Genomic DNA, 14,645 nt, shown 5'->3' with positions numbered 1-14,645 from the left:
GAAGATTCAGAAATGGCAAAAAAGCACATGAAATTATGCTCAACATCCTTAGTCATTGGGGAAATGCAAATTAAAACTACAGTGGAGTATCACTATATACCCACGAGAATGGCTAAAATTAAGAGACTAGTAATGTTAAGTATTGTTAAGAATACTGAACAAATGGAATTCTCATAGATTATTGAAGGGAATAGAAAATAGTACAGATATTTCGGGAAACAGTTGAGTAGTTTCTTGTAAAGTTACACTTACCATACAACCCAACAAACCTACTCCTGGGTATGTACCCAAGATTAGAAAACATATCTATACATAAAGATTTGTACCTGAATATTATTCATAATAGTCAAAAAGTAGAAATGATCCAAATGTCCATCAATGGTAAACGGATAAACATACTGTGGTATATCCATACAATGGAATACTACTCAGCAATAAAAAGTAATAAACTAATAATACACTCAATAATATAGATGAATTTCAAAAGTGAAATGGCCGGTAATAAAGATCTATATACATTCCATTACAGGAAGTTCCAAAAAAAAAAACTCTCAGAACAAAGAGCAGTTTAGTGGTTGCCAGAATCTAGGGGGTGATGGGCATGTTCTCTACATGACTATAGTACAGTTATATGATTGTATACATTTGTCAAAATTCACTCAATTGTACAGTTTAAATTGGTGAATTTTATTGTGTAAATTATGCCTTAATAAAGGCACTTTAAAATTAAAAACAAAAAACAAAAAAATCTTAAAACCTAAGAATGCAAATCTTTAAAAACATTTCTTTTCCTCTTATTTAACAAGAGTATTTCAGCAGACATTTTCACCAGAACCACATCATATAGCTAACAAACACTAATCAAATACTCAGGTACTAACAATGCAGGAAAGTAAAAGTAAACATATTCTAAACATTTGAAATCATTCGTATTACAAATTTTTTAAAAGATACATAGTTTTCAATTCTTTATCAACATTTCCTATCTTCCTAACCCCATCCAGTCTTGTATTTTTTAATATAACCACTGAATTGGAGAGATTAAGAATTGAAAGAAACTACTGTTCTTAATTCTGAAGGTATAAACCAAAATTAATTTAAGAAAATCTTCTTGTCATTTGTTTTTAACAAAAAAAGGTTCTAAAGATACAGAAAGGAAATCATGAACTGCCTAGCTACATGCCATCAGTGAATGACCTATTAGGTTTAAAACACCCCAAGATGATAATAACCCAAAATACTTGGCAAGCAGGAAAAAACTAAAAAATTTACTCAGTTTGTCAGCTTCTATTTATATCTAGAACAGAGGCCATGATTAATAACTTAAAAACAGAATTATTTTATAATTTTGTTTAAATATGTAACATCAGATTTGCTACAAATCCTTGATACTCTACCTTTCCTGAGGATGGAGGAGAAGGACTAGCACAAGGACTTGGATAACTATTGCTGTCTGTAGATTTCACAGAAGACTGATCTGACCTGTCATCAGTGCTTCGTTTAGGATGTAAAATTCCTCTATCTTTGTACTTCTGAGGTGGGTGCAGTGCTGGAGATGGAGATTCCATCAATACTCTTGAGTGAAAATGAGGAAGCAAAGATCAGTTATACATAAGTTCATAATACAAAGCAGAGTCCATTTCAAACCAAAGTTCCAATGACACTTTGATTTATGGAATAGTATTTAAAAAGGCAATTTCATTCTTCAATTACATTTAGATGAAGGAGTTGTACTATTACGATATACTTACAAAAACAACATTTAAAACAATACAAAAATACATTTAAAACAACCTACAAAAATCTTTAACTTAATATTAAATACCCAAGTATTATTCCCTTACAAAACTCCTAATCTCTTTTAATGTCAGTCTAGGAGAAGTCCTTAACAATTACAATGTCTTATATTGACATTTAATGTCTTTTAACATTATAAAATTAATTAAATATATCTGTGCTAATGGCCTTTACTAGAATATCACCGACTCCACTTCCGTTCCACTTTCATATATTATCGTAAAGCCAAATACAATAGATTTCAAAAGCATACTAAAAATTACAGTATGGTAAAGTGGAAATAAGACTGGACTAGAGTCAGAAGATTTTTAGGACAGTACTAAATTTACAACTAACGAGGCAGGTGATCCTGGGCAAGTCTTAATTTATCTGAGCTTTAATTTCCTTAACTGTTAGATAAAGGGATTAAACTAGATAAATGCTAAGATTCTTCTGTTTTAAAATTCTATCAATAAATGCAGCAAAAACGGCAGTCAGGAATTTTATAATTTTTTAAAAAGTATACATCTTAGTGGAACAACCAGACATTAAAAAAAAAAGACATTAAGTGCTTCCTAAAGTAGTGCAATATAAAGTTCATAGCACTACCTATAAAATATTCTTGCCAAAACACTGGATCTAATCAAGCCCTGAGAGCTAACCACCAGTTTCCATGAAATACATAGGGTATAGCAATAAAAAGAGACAAATACAGAATGTGGTACATCTAATACCACTGACCTCGTTCCCTAAAAAAAGTCAACAGAGGAACTAACTGCTCTAGATCACAAGAGATTCAAGAAACAAGACACGCTAATACAATGCATGAGTCCTCCCTAGATGTTGTTTCAAATAAATCTATAGTTTGAGAATTGGGGAAATGATTATTTTATTGGGACTGATAATTGGATTTTGATTATGTAGGAAAAATGCCTCTATTTTTAAGAGATGCATATTTAAATATGGAAGGGTAAAATGACATGATGTGTGAGACTGATTTTTTAAATATGTAAACAGAAAAAGGAAGCAAGAAAAAAATAATTGGGGTAGATAAAGCAAATAGGTGAAAATCTTGGTAAACTACTGAATCTGAAATATGGAATTCACCATGACATATTTACTTTGCTATGTTTAGCAATATTTATAATAAATAAACAAAACAAAAAAGGCCAAGTCATCAATAGTACATAAACTTCCACTGAGTCTTGCAATTATAATTATTCTGCCTTCAAAACAAGTTAAAATAGCTTATCCCCACAATTTGCTTCTTTCAGTTAAGTATCTTAGATCCAACACTATTTCGTTCACAAATAAATAAAATAGCTAAAGCCTAAAAATATTAACAAAAATATATAATGAATAAACATCTGAATAATTAATAACAACTTGATAAATGTAAAAAACCAACTTTTCAGGGTTTTTTTCCTCTTGTGAATTGACGTTCAATGAATTATCAAGTTACACCTCTAAAATTCCATCATTCTTTCCCTGGTACTTTATTTACCTGAAAATTAGGTAACAGAACTTAACTGAGTATAATACCTTATTAAAATAAAAATGATGTTTTCAATAGAACTAAATGTCTACTTTTGTGGTTTTCAATTTGATCTTTGACTCTGTGCTCTATTCTAAGCTTTTCTCTCATACTTGGCTTCCCTCCCAAGATTTCATGCACGTAGAAACAAAGCATTCGTGTAAACCCTTCCAACCTAAATTTTTATTTAAGAGGAACAAAGAGTTCTGATAACTCATTTATATCTCATTTTTCTTATAGAAAAGATATGTTTATCCTCTGTAAATGAGCAAGTCATTATTTAGAAAATGACAATAAAAAAATTGGTTTAATTTTAAGTTGTGATGAGGGCAACTTCTATTTTTAAATAGCTTCTTAAACTTTTAAAAAATAGTTTCAATAAAATGCTTTTATTAAAAGAAATTATCTAATCTATATCTTGCCACGTTAGCGTGAAAACTCTAACTATAAATCCCTTTTCTCCAAGAAGTAATCCTAGAAAGATTATGACTTCTCCATTCAAAAATAAATCTTCCTAAGAGTCCTCATTCTATTCCTCACCAAGCTACATCAATTCCAGGCCTTATCTATTAATGCTACCACAAGTCTAAAAGGAGATGAAATTCTGTATCTCATTGTTCAACAGACAAGAGAATGAAGAATGCAAGGCTACAACTTGTAAGGAAAGGAAAATGGTAGACACTGGTATCACAGGTGGAAAAATGAATTTATAAGATAATCAGTTTCTAAAGCATAACTAATATTACACTTTATAATTCTGATTTTCTTCTTCTGTATTTCCAAATTTTATTAAATGAGTATGTATTACTTTTATAAAGAAAAAAACGAAGGTTTTTTTCCCTAAAAATGTATGTGTGTAGTATGTGTGTATGTGTATAGACACATATGTGTGCAAAAAGTCTCTGTGAATATAACAGGTTTTTTACAGATTAGTCTATAAATAACTCTACCACATAATTTCTATGCAAATGTATTCACACATTCTAAACAATCATTGTTCAAGTAAACATTTAGAACAATCTTTTTAAAAAGTGAGGCGTGTCTAAGTAGAAAATGTGTTTTTTACTATTTTCCTTTCACTTGGCAGTGCCTACATCAGAGAAAAAGGTTCAGGGACGCATATTATGAGAAGGTTTTCTAAGCAACTGGTTGAATTATTCCTAAAATGCAATATATGAAGAACTTGGAAACCACCATGTATTATTCCTTTTTAACTGAAGTATTAACTGATAACATGCCTTTATGCTTCATTCAGATAAGTAAAATCTGATCAAAAGAAGGCAGGTACTATATACTCCATCTGATCCTTGAAAAACAATAAGCACTACATATCTTTTATGTTTCCATTGTTCCTATTTTCAGGTTTTTAACAATGAAATCATATTCTTACCACAGGGACTATCTACCATACTGCCAAAACTAGCATTCCAAGCAAGAATTTTGTCTCTGTTATCAATTCTAACCTGGTTTAAAAAAAAAAAATTTAACTGATATAAAGAAATTTAAATTTGATTCTAACAAATATTTTTACAACCAGAAACATTTCTGAGTCATGACCAACAATTCATTATAACCACTATTATGCCACCAAGTACATTTTTGGATAAATAATATAAGAGCTCTCATTATTATTACTAATCATATAATAAACAAAAAATCACATCTAATTGCCAAATGCTAGAAAGGATAAAAGAATTTAGCTAAACTAAAAAATTTTGCCAAGACAGTAAATTTATTTACTTTTTTAATATATGTATGCCTCCCCTCAATAAAATGTAAACTCTCTGAAGAAAGAGATTTTGTCTGTCTTACACATTGCCATATCCCTCACACTAAGAACAACAGGCATTCAATGTGTCCCTGTATGAACGAATGAATAAAGTATTTTTCTGTAGGAATACTAGTCAGTGTTATTAATATCTAGGTAAGGCTTGTGGGGAGGCTGTTCTTCTAAATGGCCACAGCCAACCCTTCTCATTGTGAGGTATCTAGGAAAGATATGGCTTGACATAGATCAACTAAAATACATAATAAAAAATGTTGCTATCTTTTTCTCAGACCCTAAATTTGTAAATTCTGGAAATTAAACGTTTTAAGCTTTTCCTGACAAAAAATTTCCCTGTTAAATAACTCAAGACCCCAGGAGTTTGAAATCCTTAATATTATCTAACACTTGAAAGAATTATCTTTTGAAAGTAAGAAACTCTTCCCATTTTATTGCGACCTTTTTGTGTATCTTAGATTATAAGAAAGTAATTTTTAAATATTATAAAAGCATGTGATTCTATGATAAATAACTATTTTCCTAGAGAAAATATCTCGTTTTGATAAAATGTTATAAATTTACCTTTCTGCAGTAGTAGACTCAGCAGAAAATTCAGTATCTGCTGAAATTTTCCTACTATTATTTGACCTCCAAGATGATGCCAAAGGAAGTTCTTCTGAAGACATAGGCCTTGGCCTTTGGCCAATCCCAGATGGTTGTTGTAAACCTGCAGACTGTTCTTCAGTGCTTAAAACAGCTATAATTGCTCTTATGGTAGCTTCATCAACTTGAGACCAAGGTTTGGATGGAGCTCTCATTCGGCGTAAAAATAAGCTATGCCACTTCTGTCTAAGCTGCAGCAATAAACTGGCTGCCTATAATAAAATGGTTTCTTCAGTTCAAATAGGTACAAGCAAAATATCTATCACACTTGCAGGACAACGATTTGTTTATTAGTTAAGGTCTGAAACTGTTTCCAAAGAACACGTTTCACATTTCATATCATTTACTATCAATTTCAGCCTTTTTGTTGCATGAAAGAAATAAAATTTCTTATTTACCATTTTGAGGCACTAGAGACCCAAAATCAAATGAAACAGCCCAATGAGAGAGAAAGTAAACAATGTGTGGTAGAGTGTGATTAATACTGGAAAAGTAACAGCAGGGTAAATAAAGAAAAATACATTTAGTTCCATTCATACTTTATTTTACTGCCAAATGATGATGTCCATAAGGCAGCTGAATTCATAGGTCCAGAGAAAAGCCTAAGCTAGAGATAACAGATAAGATGTACCTGGAAGTTATCAATGCATAAATGGTTACTAAATCTACACACAGAGGTAAGGTCCTTAGAGATTGTGCAGAGACAGAAGAACAGAGTAAAGAACAGACTACTAGAGAACATCTAACATTTAAGGCACAAACACATACAGAAGAGTTAGTGAAAGAACCTAAGAAGGAATGACCTCTCTAGATAGAAGAAGAATCAGGAAAGAGTAATGTCATAGAAACTAGTGTCAAAGAAGTTGGGACAGGGGTGAGGAAGAAAAATGGGAAAGGGCAGAATCAATAAAAAGAAGGGTATGGACAATAGCTAAATATGAGAGAAAGGTCAAATTTATCAAGGACAGCAGGCTGGCTTTGACAACCTGGAGGAGACAATATTGACCTTGGCAAGCACAGTTTCAGTGAAGTGAAAGATCGATGGGAATGGAAATGAGACTGCAGTAGGTTGAAGTGATAAATGAATGTATGGCAAAAAAGTAAACCTAGCCAGTATCGACTTTTAACAGTTGATACTGTCCCAAAAAAGGATATAGAATGATCTTTAAAAGTAAAGATGGAATTAAGGGAAGGCTTTATCAAGAAAAATTTTAATTTGAAAAAAAACATTCATCTTTCCTACTCCAGAGAAACATGAAAAGAGAAAACAGGATGAACTCACATCTTTCCCTTATAAACAGAGTTTATAAAATAAAAGGATTTCTTGTGTACCCAATACTCAATATTTTCTTATATACACAAAAATATTCAAATATTACCATGCTCAAATACTTAGCCACACCTAGATTTTTCAAATCCTCTACAGAGAATAAACCCCAATATGGCAGAGAATGTATGAAAACTGAAAAACAAGCTGTATTCTCTCATACTAAGGGCTCAATTTTAAAGATATAATTTTCATCACACTGTGTATCACTTCATACAATTGAATAAAAGAAATCTATCACATTACTAAAAAGCAACTTACCTCTGGCTCTAGTTTGAAATTGAGCCACTCATCAAGTTTTAAAGCTGCCAAATTAGCAGTAGTTCTGTCTTCCATTTCACTATCACTACTGTCATTAGGAATACCATCTGCTGTTCACACATATTGAAAGGAAAAAATTTCACTTTTACTATCTTATATCACAGACAAAAAAGTAAGTCAATATAGATACTCTACATTTACACAAATCCTCCTGATATACTAACAATTTGTGTGGGGAGTTCTCCAAACACAACAGGTCACAAATTAAAACTCAGTATCTGGCCATTGTTTATTTCTCTACTCAAATTCTAAATATCAGAATTTTTCAAATTTTGTCAAGAACCCTCTTCTTTTTAATATCATTTACAAGCCGATGATTTCCAAATTTTTATTGCTAGTCCAAACTTTTTCCCTGAGCTCCAGATATGGATAATAAATCCACTGACTCCAAAAGAAAAAATCTTACTTAGGATTCCGTAGCCATCTCAAATTTAACATGTCTAAGAGGACCCCTGACTTCTCCCCTACACAACCTGCTCCTCCCAGCTTTCTGAATCTCAAATAAGTGGCACCAATTATTCAACAAGCTGCCACAGCCAAAAACCCAAAAGTTAATGATTCCTCCCTTTCACTCACCACCCACATTCAATCCAGCCGTTACTAGTACATCCAAAATAATTTTAAATCTACTTCTTTTCATATCAGATGCCACCACTGTAGTTCTGAGCCATCATTATCTATCATAAGACCACTGCAAAAGCCTCCTACTTGCCTCTTCTCTTCCGTTCTTGCTCCTTCAAGCAATCCATTCTCACAGCCAAAATGATTTTTTTGAACATAAATCACACCATGTTACTCCCTTCTTAAAACCCTTGCATTTCCCTTACAAGTCCATGCCTTTCTTTCAACCTTAGATCATCCCACTTTCACCTTGATCACTGTGGTCCCAATCATACAACCTTTCTGTCTGTTCCTATATCATTTCCTAGTGCAGAATCTTGGTCCTCGCCATCTTCTTCTACCTAGAGCATATTTCTGCATCTTCACATGGCTGATTTCTTCTCATACTTCAGAGCTCAGCTTAAATCTCATCTCCTCAGAGCAACTTGTCTAAGGTCCCTTTCTAAAGTAGGTCACTCTTAAGGAGACCCTCTTCATTATCTTCAAAGTACCATACATGTTATTTACTTTTTTGCTATATGTCAACACCCACTACCATGTAAACTCCTGAAGACAGAAATACTTTGTATATCTTGTTTTCTGTTATATCCTCAATTCCTAGCACAATAACTGACATGTAATAGTTGCCCAATAAATATCTGCTGAATCACCAAATAGCAAAAAATTGGAAACAATCAAGATGTCCGACTATAAAGGAACATTTCAAATGCATTATGTCACTATAATGTGATAGAATATTTTCCAGCCATTAATATGAAATATTAAAAATGTTTTTTATATTTTGTGAAATGAAAATAGCAGAATATAAACAGTATGGGTAAAATAACCTAAAATATGTAAACATACAGAAAAAATTGTATAATATTAAAAAGGGTTTGCATAAGGGTAGTGAGATTTTTTTTTATGGGTATCATTTCCTTTAAACAATTACTTCTTTTTTTCTTTTTAACATCTTTATTGGAGTATAATTGCTTTACATTGTTGTGTTAGTTTCTGCTGTATAACAAAGTGAATCAGCTATATGTATACATATATCCCCATATCCCCTCCATCTTGCGTCTCCCTCCCACCCTTCCTATCCACCCCTCTAGGTGGTCACAAAGCAAGGAGCTGATTTCCCTGTGCTACGCGGCTGCTTCCCACTAGCTATCTATTTTATATTTGGTAGTTAATCAATTACCTGTTTTTTATGTTAAACTATCATTTAAATTCAAGTGGAAGAAAAAAACAGACTATCAACAAGATTAATCAAAAATGCACAAATGAATATCAAGTTACCTTAGAAATCAATTTCAAGAACAGTGGTACACTTCAGTAATTTTTAATTAGTCTTAATACATCAAAAGGGAGCTACTACCACATAAATTTTTATAATTTCAAAATTTGTTTGGTTTAATAAGAAGAAAAAATTTTATTTCAAATAGATTTGTATTTCCTTCAATAATATATTTACCTCGAGGGCTTCCCTGGTGGCGCAGTGGTTAAGAATCTGCCTGCCAATGCAGGGGACACGGGTTCGAGCCCTGGTCCGGGAAGATCCCACATGCCGCGGAGCAACTAAGCCCGTGCGCCACAACTACTGAGCCTGCGCTCTAGAGCCCGCGAGCCACAACTACTGAAGCCCGTGTGCCACAACTACTGAAGCCTGCGCGCCTAGAGCCCGTGCTCCGCAACAAGAGAAGCCACCGCAATGAGAAGCCTGCGCCCCACAACAAAGAGTAGCCCCCGCTCACTGCAACTAGAGAAAGCCCGTGTGCAGCAGCAAAGACCCAATGCAACCAAAAAAATTAAATAAATGAATAAATTAAAATAATAATAATAATAATATATTTACCTCGAAAAGATGAAGGTTCCTGAAGAGCATTACTTGCCAACCTAGCTGGTCCACAAAATATCAATACAGTGACAGGTGTCACTGCTGAACAACATCTAATATTAGCTATTCTATGAGCTCTGGTCATTTCATCATAAATAAGCCAATCTGTGGGCAGTGCCTGAATTGCTGCAGCTTGACCATTAGCTGGAGGAATCTATTAGGAAAATAAATTTTAAAAATGTTTAGTAAATTTATCACTTAATTTACTGGTAATACTTTTAAAATGTATGAAGTCCCTCAGCAAAATAGATGTTGTATATTAGTACCCAAACAAAAATTAAAGCAAGTCATTGCTCATGTAGTTTGTACAAAAGTCCTCATTACTTAACACATTACCTCTTCCAACTTTAAGACTCAACCAAAATATTGTTCCAGTGTTGAATTATACATACATAACTAATTAATTTCTTAAAGCAGGTTGGCATTGGGAGCATTTTTTTATTGATCTTCAACTATCTAAATTAGATTAGTTACACCTCAAGGCCTAAGAGCATTCAAAAAGTTTTACCTTTTTATATTGAGGTTGACTGAGAACTGAAGTGGGATGAAATCGTACTTTTTTCTCCTTTGGCCCTGTCAATACTACATTCTCTCTGTCCACATGGACTAAATGAGGATACATGCCTGCAACCAATGCAGCTTTAACGACAGCCCAGTTCTCAGAATTTGTGTTAACATCTCGAATGTCACCACCACCTCGTGCTCTCACAAAACCTAGAAAGAGGAAAGAAACCACACCAACTTTTTCTATTACACAAAATATACTTTTAAATTTGGGTTTTTAACAAAAAATTGTATAATCCATACAAGTTTAATGATTCAAATGCCACAATAATTCATAAAGTCTCCTCTGAAAAGTTTAAAATATAGAGTCAATGTTCTAAGAAAGTTTAAGTTTGCTTAGGCTAAAGTAAACAGAAGATTCATTGAGGAGTTAGGGACTTCAAAAACAAATACGTATTCTTGCAATAAAGTTCTTCATAAGCTGCTATCAGAAACATACTAAAATCATAGCTGAAAACCTAAACTATTCTGCTGAATGGTATTAATAACATCTTGGTTGTGACAGAAACTAATCCTGGAAGTGAAGTCAAGTAAATATAAAGTATTCTTGCTTGAATTTCAAAAGTCCTTCATATTTCCCCATATTTGAGACAACTCTAAATCTTCTGGTTCATTCCTTATATTACTTGGGCACTTCAGCTATTCCATAAATCCAGGCTCAGGTACTTTTCTTCTGTTTCCTCAATGTACTATGCCACTCAAAAAGAAATTCAAAGGAGCAATTCTAAAATGAAATAGCAAAACTGGCATTCTCTTTAAAACAAAAAATCAAGTGCCTTCAAGTGATTACTAGTTGTTTTATGTTCCAAAAATATAAAGGCCAGCTTTCATATCAATCTACTTAAATTTTTGTAATTTCTCTTTCATAGAGCTAAATATTTATTAATAGTGATAAAATATAACAAGTACAATCTCTAAATTGATTTTTGCCAACAAATATATTATAAATTGCTCATTGCCAACAGTATCAAAAAGCATTCATATATTTCTCAACTATAGCTTCTACAATATCATTTTTTTAATCAACAAACAAAAGCTGAGGTCATGCAGAAGTCTACAAAGCAGTTCATGAACATAAGATATACAACATGATAATGTCATAAAAATAATATAAGATGGCATTAGTTAACACTAGAAATACTATAAGGTCTAGGCAACTCTCAGTAGTTTAAATAGGTTCTTTGGAGGAAAACTTTACCTGATGCTCTAAGTTGACCAAGCAACTGAGTTCTCATGCCTATGATTATTTCCATAGTAGCTTGTGAAAGAAAATTCTTTTCACAAAAGGCTCGCTCCCACCCATCACTTCGAGCTTTCTGCCATGCCTATAAAAATATAATTACATAACAAGATACATTTCTTAGGAAGCAAAGTAATCACTGAAAATCACTACAATAACCACTCAAGGTCAATTCTCCTTTTTCTAATTATTTTATAAAATCTAAGACTATGAAAAACAAACAAAAACAAACTCATAGATACAGAGAACAGATTAATGGTTGCAAGAGGCAGGGGCTTAGAGGAGTGAGGAGGGTGGATGAAATAAGTGAAGGGGATCAAAAGGTACAAACTTTGAGCTATAAAATAAATAAGTCCTGGGGATGTAATATATAGTATGGTGACTATGGTTTAAAACACTGTACTGTATACTGGAAAGTTGCTAAGAGAGTAATTTTTTTTCGTTTTTCAACATCAACATTTATTTTTTTAATTAATTTTTATTGGAGTACAGTTGATTTACAATGTTGTGTTAGTTACTGTTGCAGAGCAAAATGAATCACTTATACATATACACATATCCACTTTTTTAGATTCTTTTCCCCTATAGGTCATTACAGAGTACTGAGTAGAGTTCCCTGTGCTATACAGTAGGTTCTTATTAGTTATCTATTTTATATATAGTAGTGTGTATATGTCAATCCCAATCTCCCAATTTATCCCTCCCCTCCCTCTTTCCCCCTTGGTAACCATGAGTTTGTTTTCTACATCTGTGACTCTATTTCTGTTTTGTAAAAAGTTCATTTGAGAGAAATATTTTTTTTTTTTGGCTCCACCGAGCAGCACGTAGGATCTTAGTTCTCCAATGAGGGATTGCACCTGCACCCCCTGCATTGGAAGCGTGAAGTCTTAACCACTGGATCGCCAGGGAAGTCCCTGAGAGTAATTTGTTTAATAAATATTTTTATTGAGACATAATTGACATATAACATTAGTTTCAGGTGCGTAACATAATGATTCAATATTCATTTGTATTGTGAAATCATCACAACTCTAGTTAACAGACTAGAGAGTAGACCTTAAAAGTTCTCATCACAAGAAAAATTTTTTTAACTATGTGTGGTGATGGATGTTGACTTATTGTGGTGATCATTTCACAATATATATAAATACTGTCATTAGGTTGTACACCTAAAACTAATAGAATGTTATATGTCAATAACATCTAATTTTTTAGAATAATTTTAAAATAAAATCTAAGACTTTATGACCAAATAGAATTTATCATTTTTAATTTATACTCAAATGCTATGAAAGCAACTGAGTTTATAAAATCCCAATGAAAACAAAGTATCAGGTAACGTAAATACCTAGCTATGTAAAAATATTTACCTTTACAAATGTGCCTGCTAAGTTTCCTCCACTGAAGTATGGGAGATTTTCAATTAAGCCGTCATAATACCATTTATATCTAAGAAACCTGCCACTCCAGGCCTCTAAAAATAATCTTTATATCACCCTCCTAATCTGTCTGAGAATGGAAAGTGGGATTCCTAGAAATCACCTATATGTAGTATAATGGAGCTCTCTTTGAAAATGAGTTCTCTTGCTTTGGAATATAACTGAAAGACAAAAGCATTAATTTACCTTCTCTGTTTTTGAAGGAGCTGGGGAAAAAACAAAGAATAGATAGGAATTCTACTCCAAATCTCCCCCCAGTTATAATCACTCAACTGATCTACTATAATATATGGTATCTAATAGACCAAATTAATAGCAATGCATCAACCACTATTCAATAATGCCCACAAAAGACCTTACAATTATTTTTTTAACTGTATATATTGGAAAAATCCTGTATGCCTGGAAAAGAGTACTTTCTGCAAAAACACAATTTTTTAATATATAGATACAGCCTACATTCAAGAGAATTGAAGGATAAATAACATGTCTACCTTTTCAAGAAATAACATATTCTTCCCCCACATAGCTGAATTTCTAAATTATACATCATTTCCTTTACTCAGGCTCACACTATCCTTATCTTTTCTTTCCCATTTATCACTTTCCTCAATTTTTCACTATTATTATCTTAAAATTTTTAAGTGATTTTTAGATTTTGCTTTATAAAATTAAATTCTTAACATAGTGTCTTGAGCACACAAGAAAGGAATGTACTCTAAAAAATCAATAAATGGATATTAAATTCAAGATAATTTTCTTCTAAGTTTTGTTCTATATACTTTGAATAATATACAATGTTTCTTAACTAAAATTTTAGAGCATTCCTAAACAAGATATGATTAAAGATAAGGAATTTGGGTTTATAAAAAAGAAATATACATATAAGTATAAATAAAAATAAAAATATACATATACATAGTTCTACAAGGAGAAAACTGAGAAAATGAAAGAAAAAAGTAGAGAAAAACATGATAATTTTAACATATTAACAGTTTAGGAAGGTATTTTTCTGAGCAATTAATAAAATGTGACTTTATAATGAAACAAAATTAACAGAATCATATCTATTTTTTAATTTGTTACACTTACCCTAGAAATGTGTTTAACCAGCAACACTTCAAAAATAAAATGACAATAATAGTACCTGGAATGCTCTGAGAAGTGCCATGTGGTCACTGAAAGTCCCTGCAGTGAAACGTTTCCTACAAAGCATAGCTGCACGTTTTTGAGAGGCCTGCGTTGGCAGGACAAAAGGATCTCGGTAGGCTAGTGTGCAGGCAATTGTAAGGATGGGGTCCAGACACTTTAACACCACAGCACACAGGACCATTTTACCAAGATGTGGTTCTACTGGCAAGTCAGCCAAATGATATCCAAGTTCAGTGAGATCTTCCCATGCATCCATTGCATCTATTGTCTAAATAAAAGGATATAAAATAGAACTTGACATGACCAAAAACTGTTTAATGAAACCACATACTTAAAAATCCATAAGTAAGATACAAGAACATAAATT

The 14,645-nt window shown here is 32.4% G+C and overlaps 1 protein-coding gene across 4 annotated transcripts in view; it reads right to left on the bottom strand.

The window, feature by feature from the left end:
• The window catches only part of YTHDC2 (YTH N6-methyladenosine RNA binding protein C2), an 83,832-nt gene that overhangs the window by 24,351 nt on the left and 44,836 nt on the right, over positions 1-14,645 (bottom strand). For 3 of the 4 annotated variants that reach the window (XR_009502374.1, XM_059916893.1, XM_059916895.1), the window contains exons 20-26: positions 14,274-14,546; positions 11,646-11,772; positions 10,392-10,597; positions 9,842-10,037; positions 7,327-7,436; positions 5,658-5,950; positions 1,398-1,575 (exon numbers count right to left, since the gene is read on the bottom strand). Coding sequence is in view for 3 of the 4 variants with exons in the window: in XM_059916893.1 (XP_059772876.1) it covers positions 1,398-1,575; positions 5,658-5,950; positions 7,327-7,436; positions 9,842-10,037; positions 10,392-10,597; positions 11,646-11,772; positions 14,274-14,546 (1,383 nt within the window). In the remaining variant the exon portion in view is untranslated. The remainder of the gene's footprint in view (positions 1-1,397; positions 1,576-5,657; positions 5,951-7,326; positions 7,437-9,841; positions 10,038-10,391; positions 10,598-11,645; positions 11,773-14,273; positions 14,547-14,645) is intronic. The other variant, XM_059916894.1, reaches the window with a different exon arrangement.

The sequence above is a fragment of the Balaenoptera ricei genome, chromosome 3, assembly GCF_028023285.1.
Source record: "Balaenoptera ricei isolate mBalRic1 chromosome 3, mBalRic1.hap2, whole genome shotgun sequence".
Classification (NCBI taxonomy): domain Eukaryota; kingdom Metazoa; phylum Chordata; class Mammalia; order Artiodactyla; family Balaenopteridae; genus Balaenoptera; species Balaenoptera ricei.
Note: the sequence above shows the minus strand (reverse complement) of the source record. Positions and strands in the feature narration are given on the sequence as shown.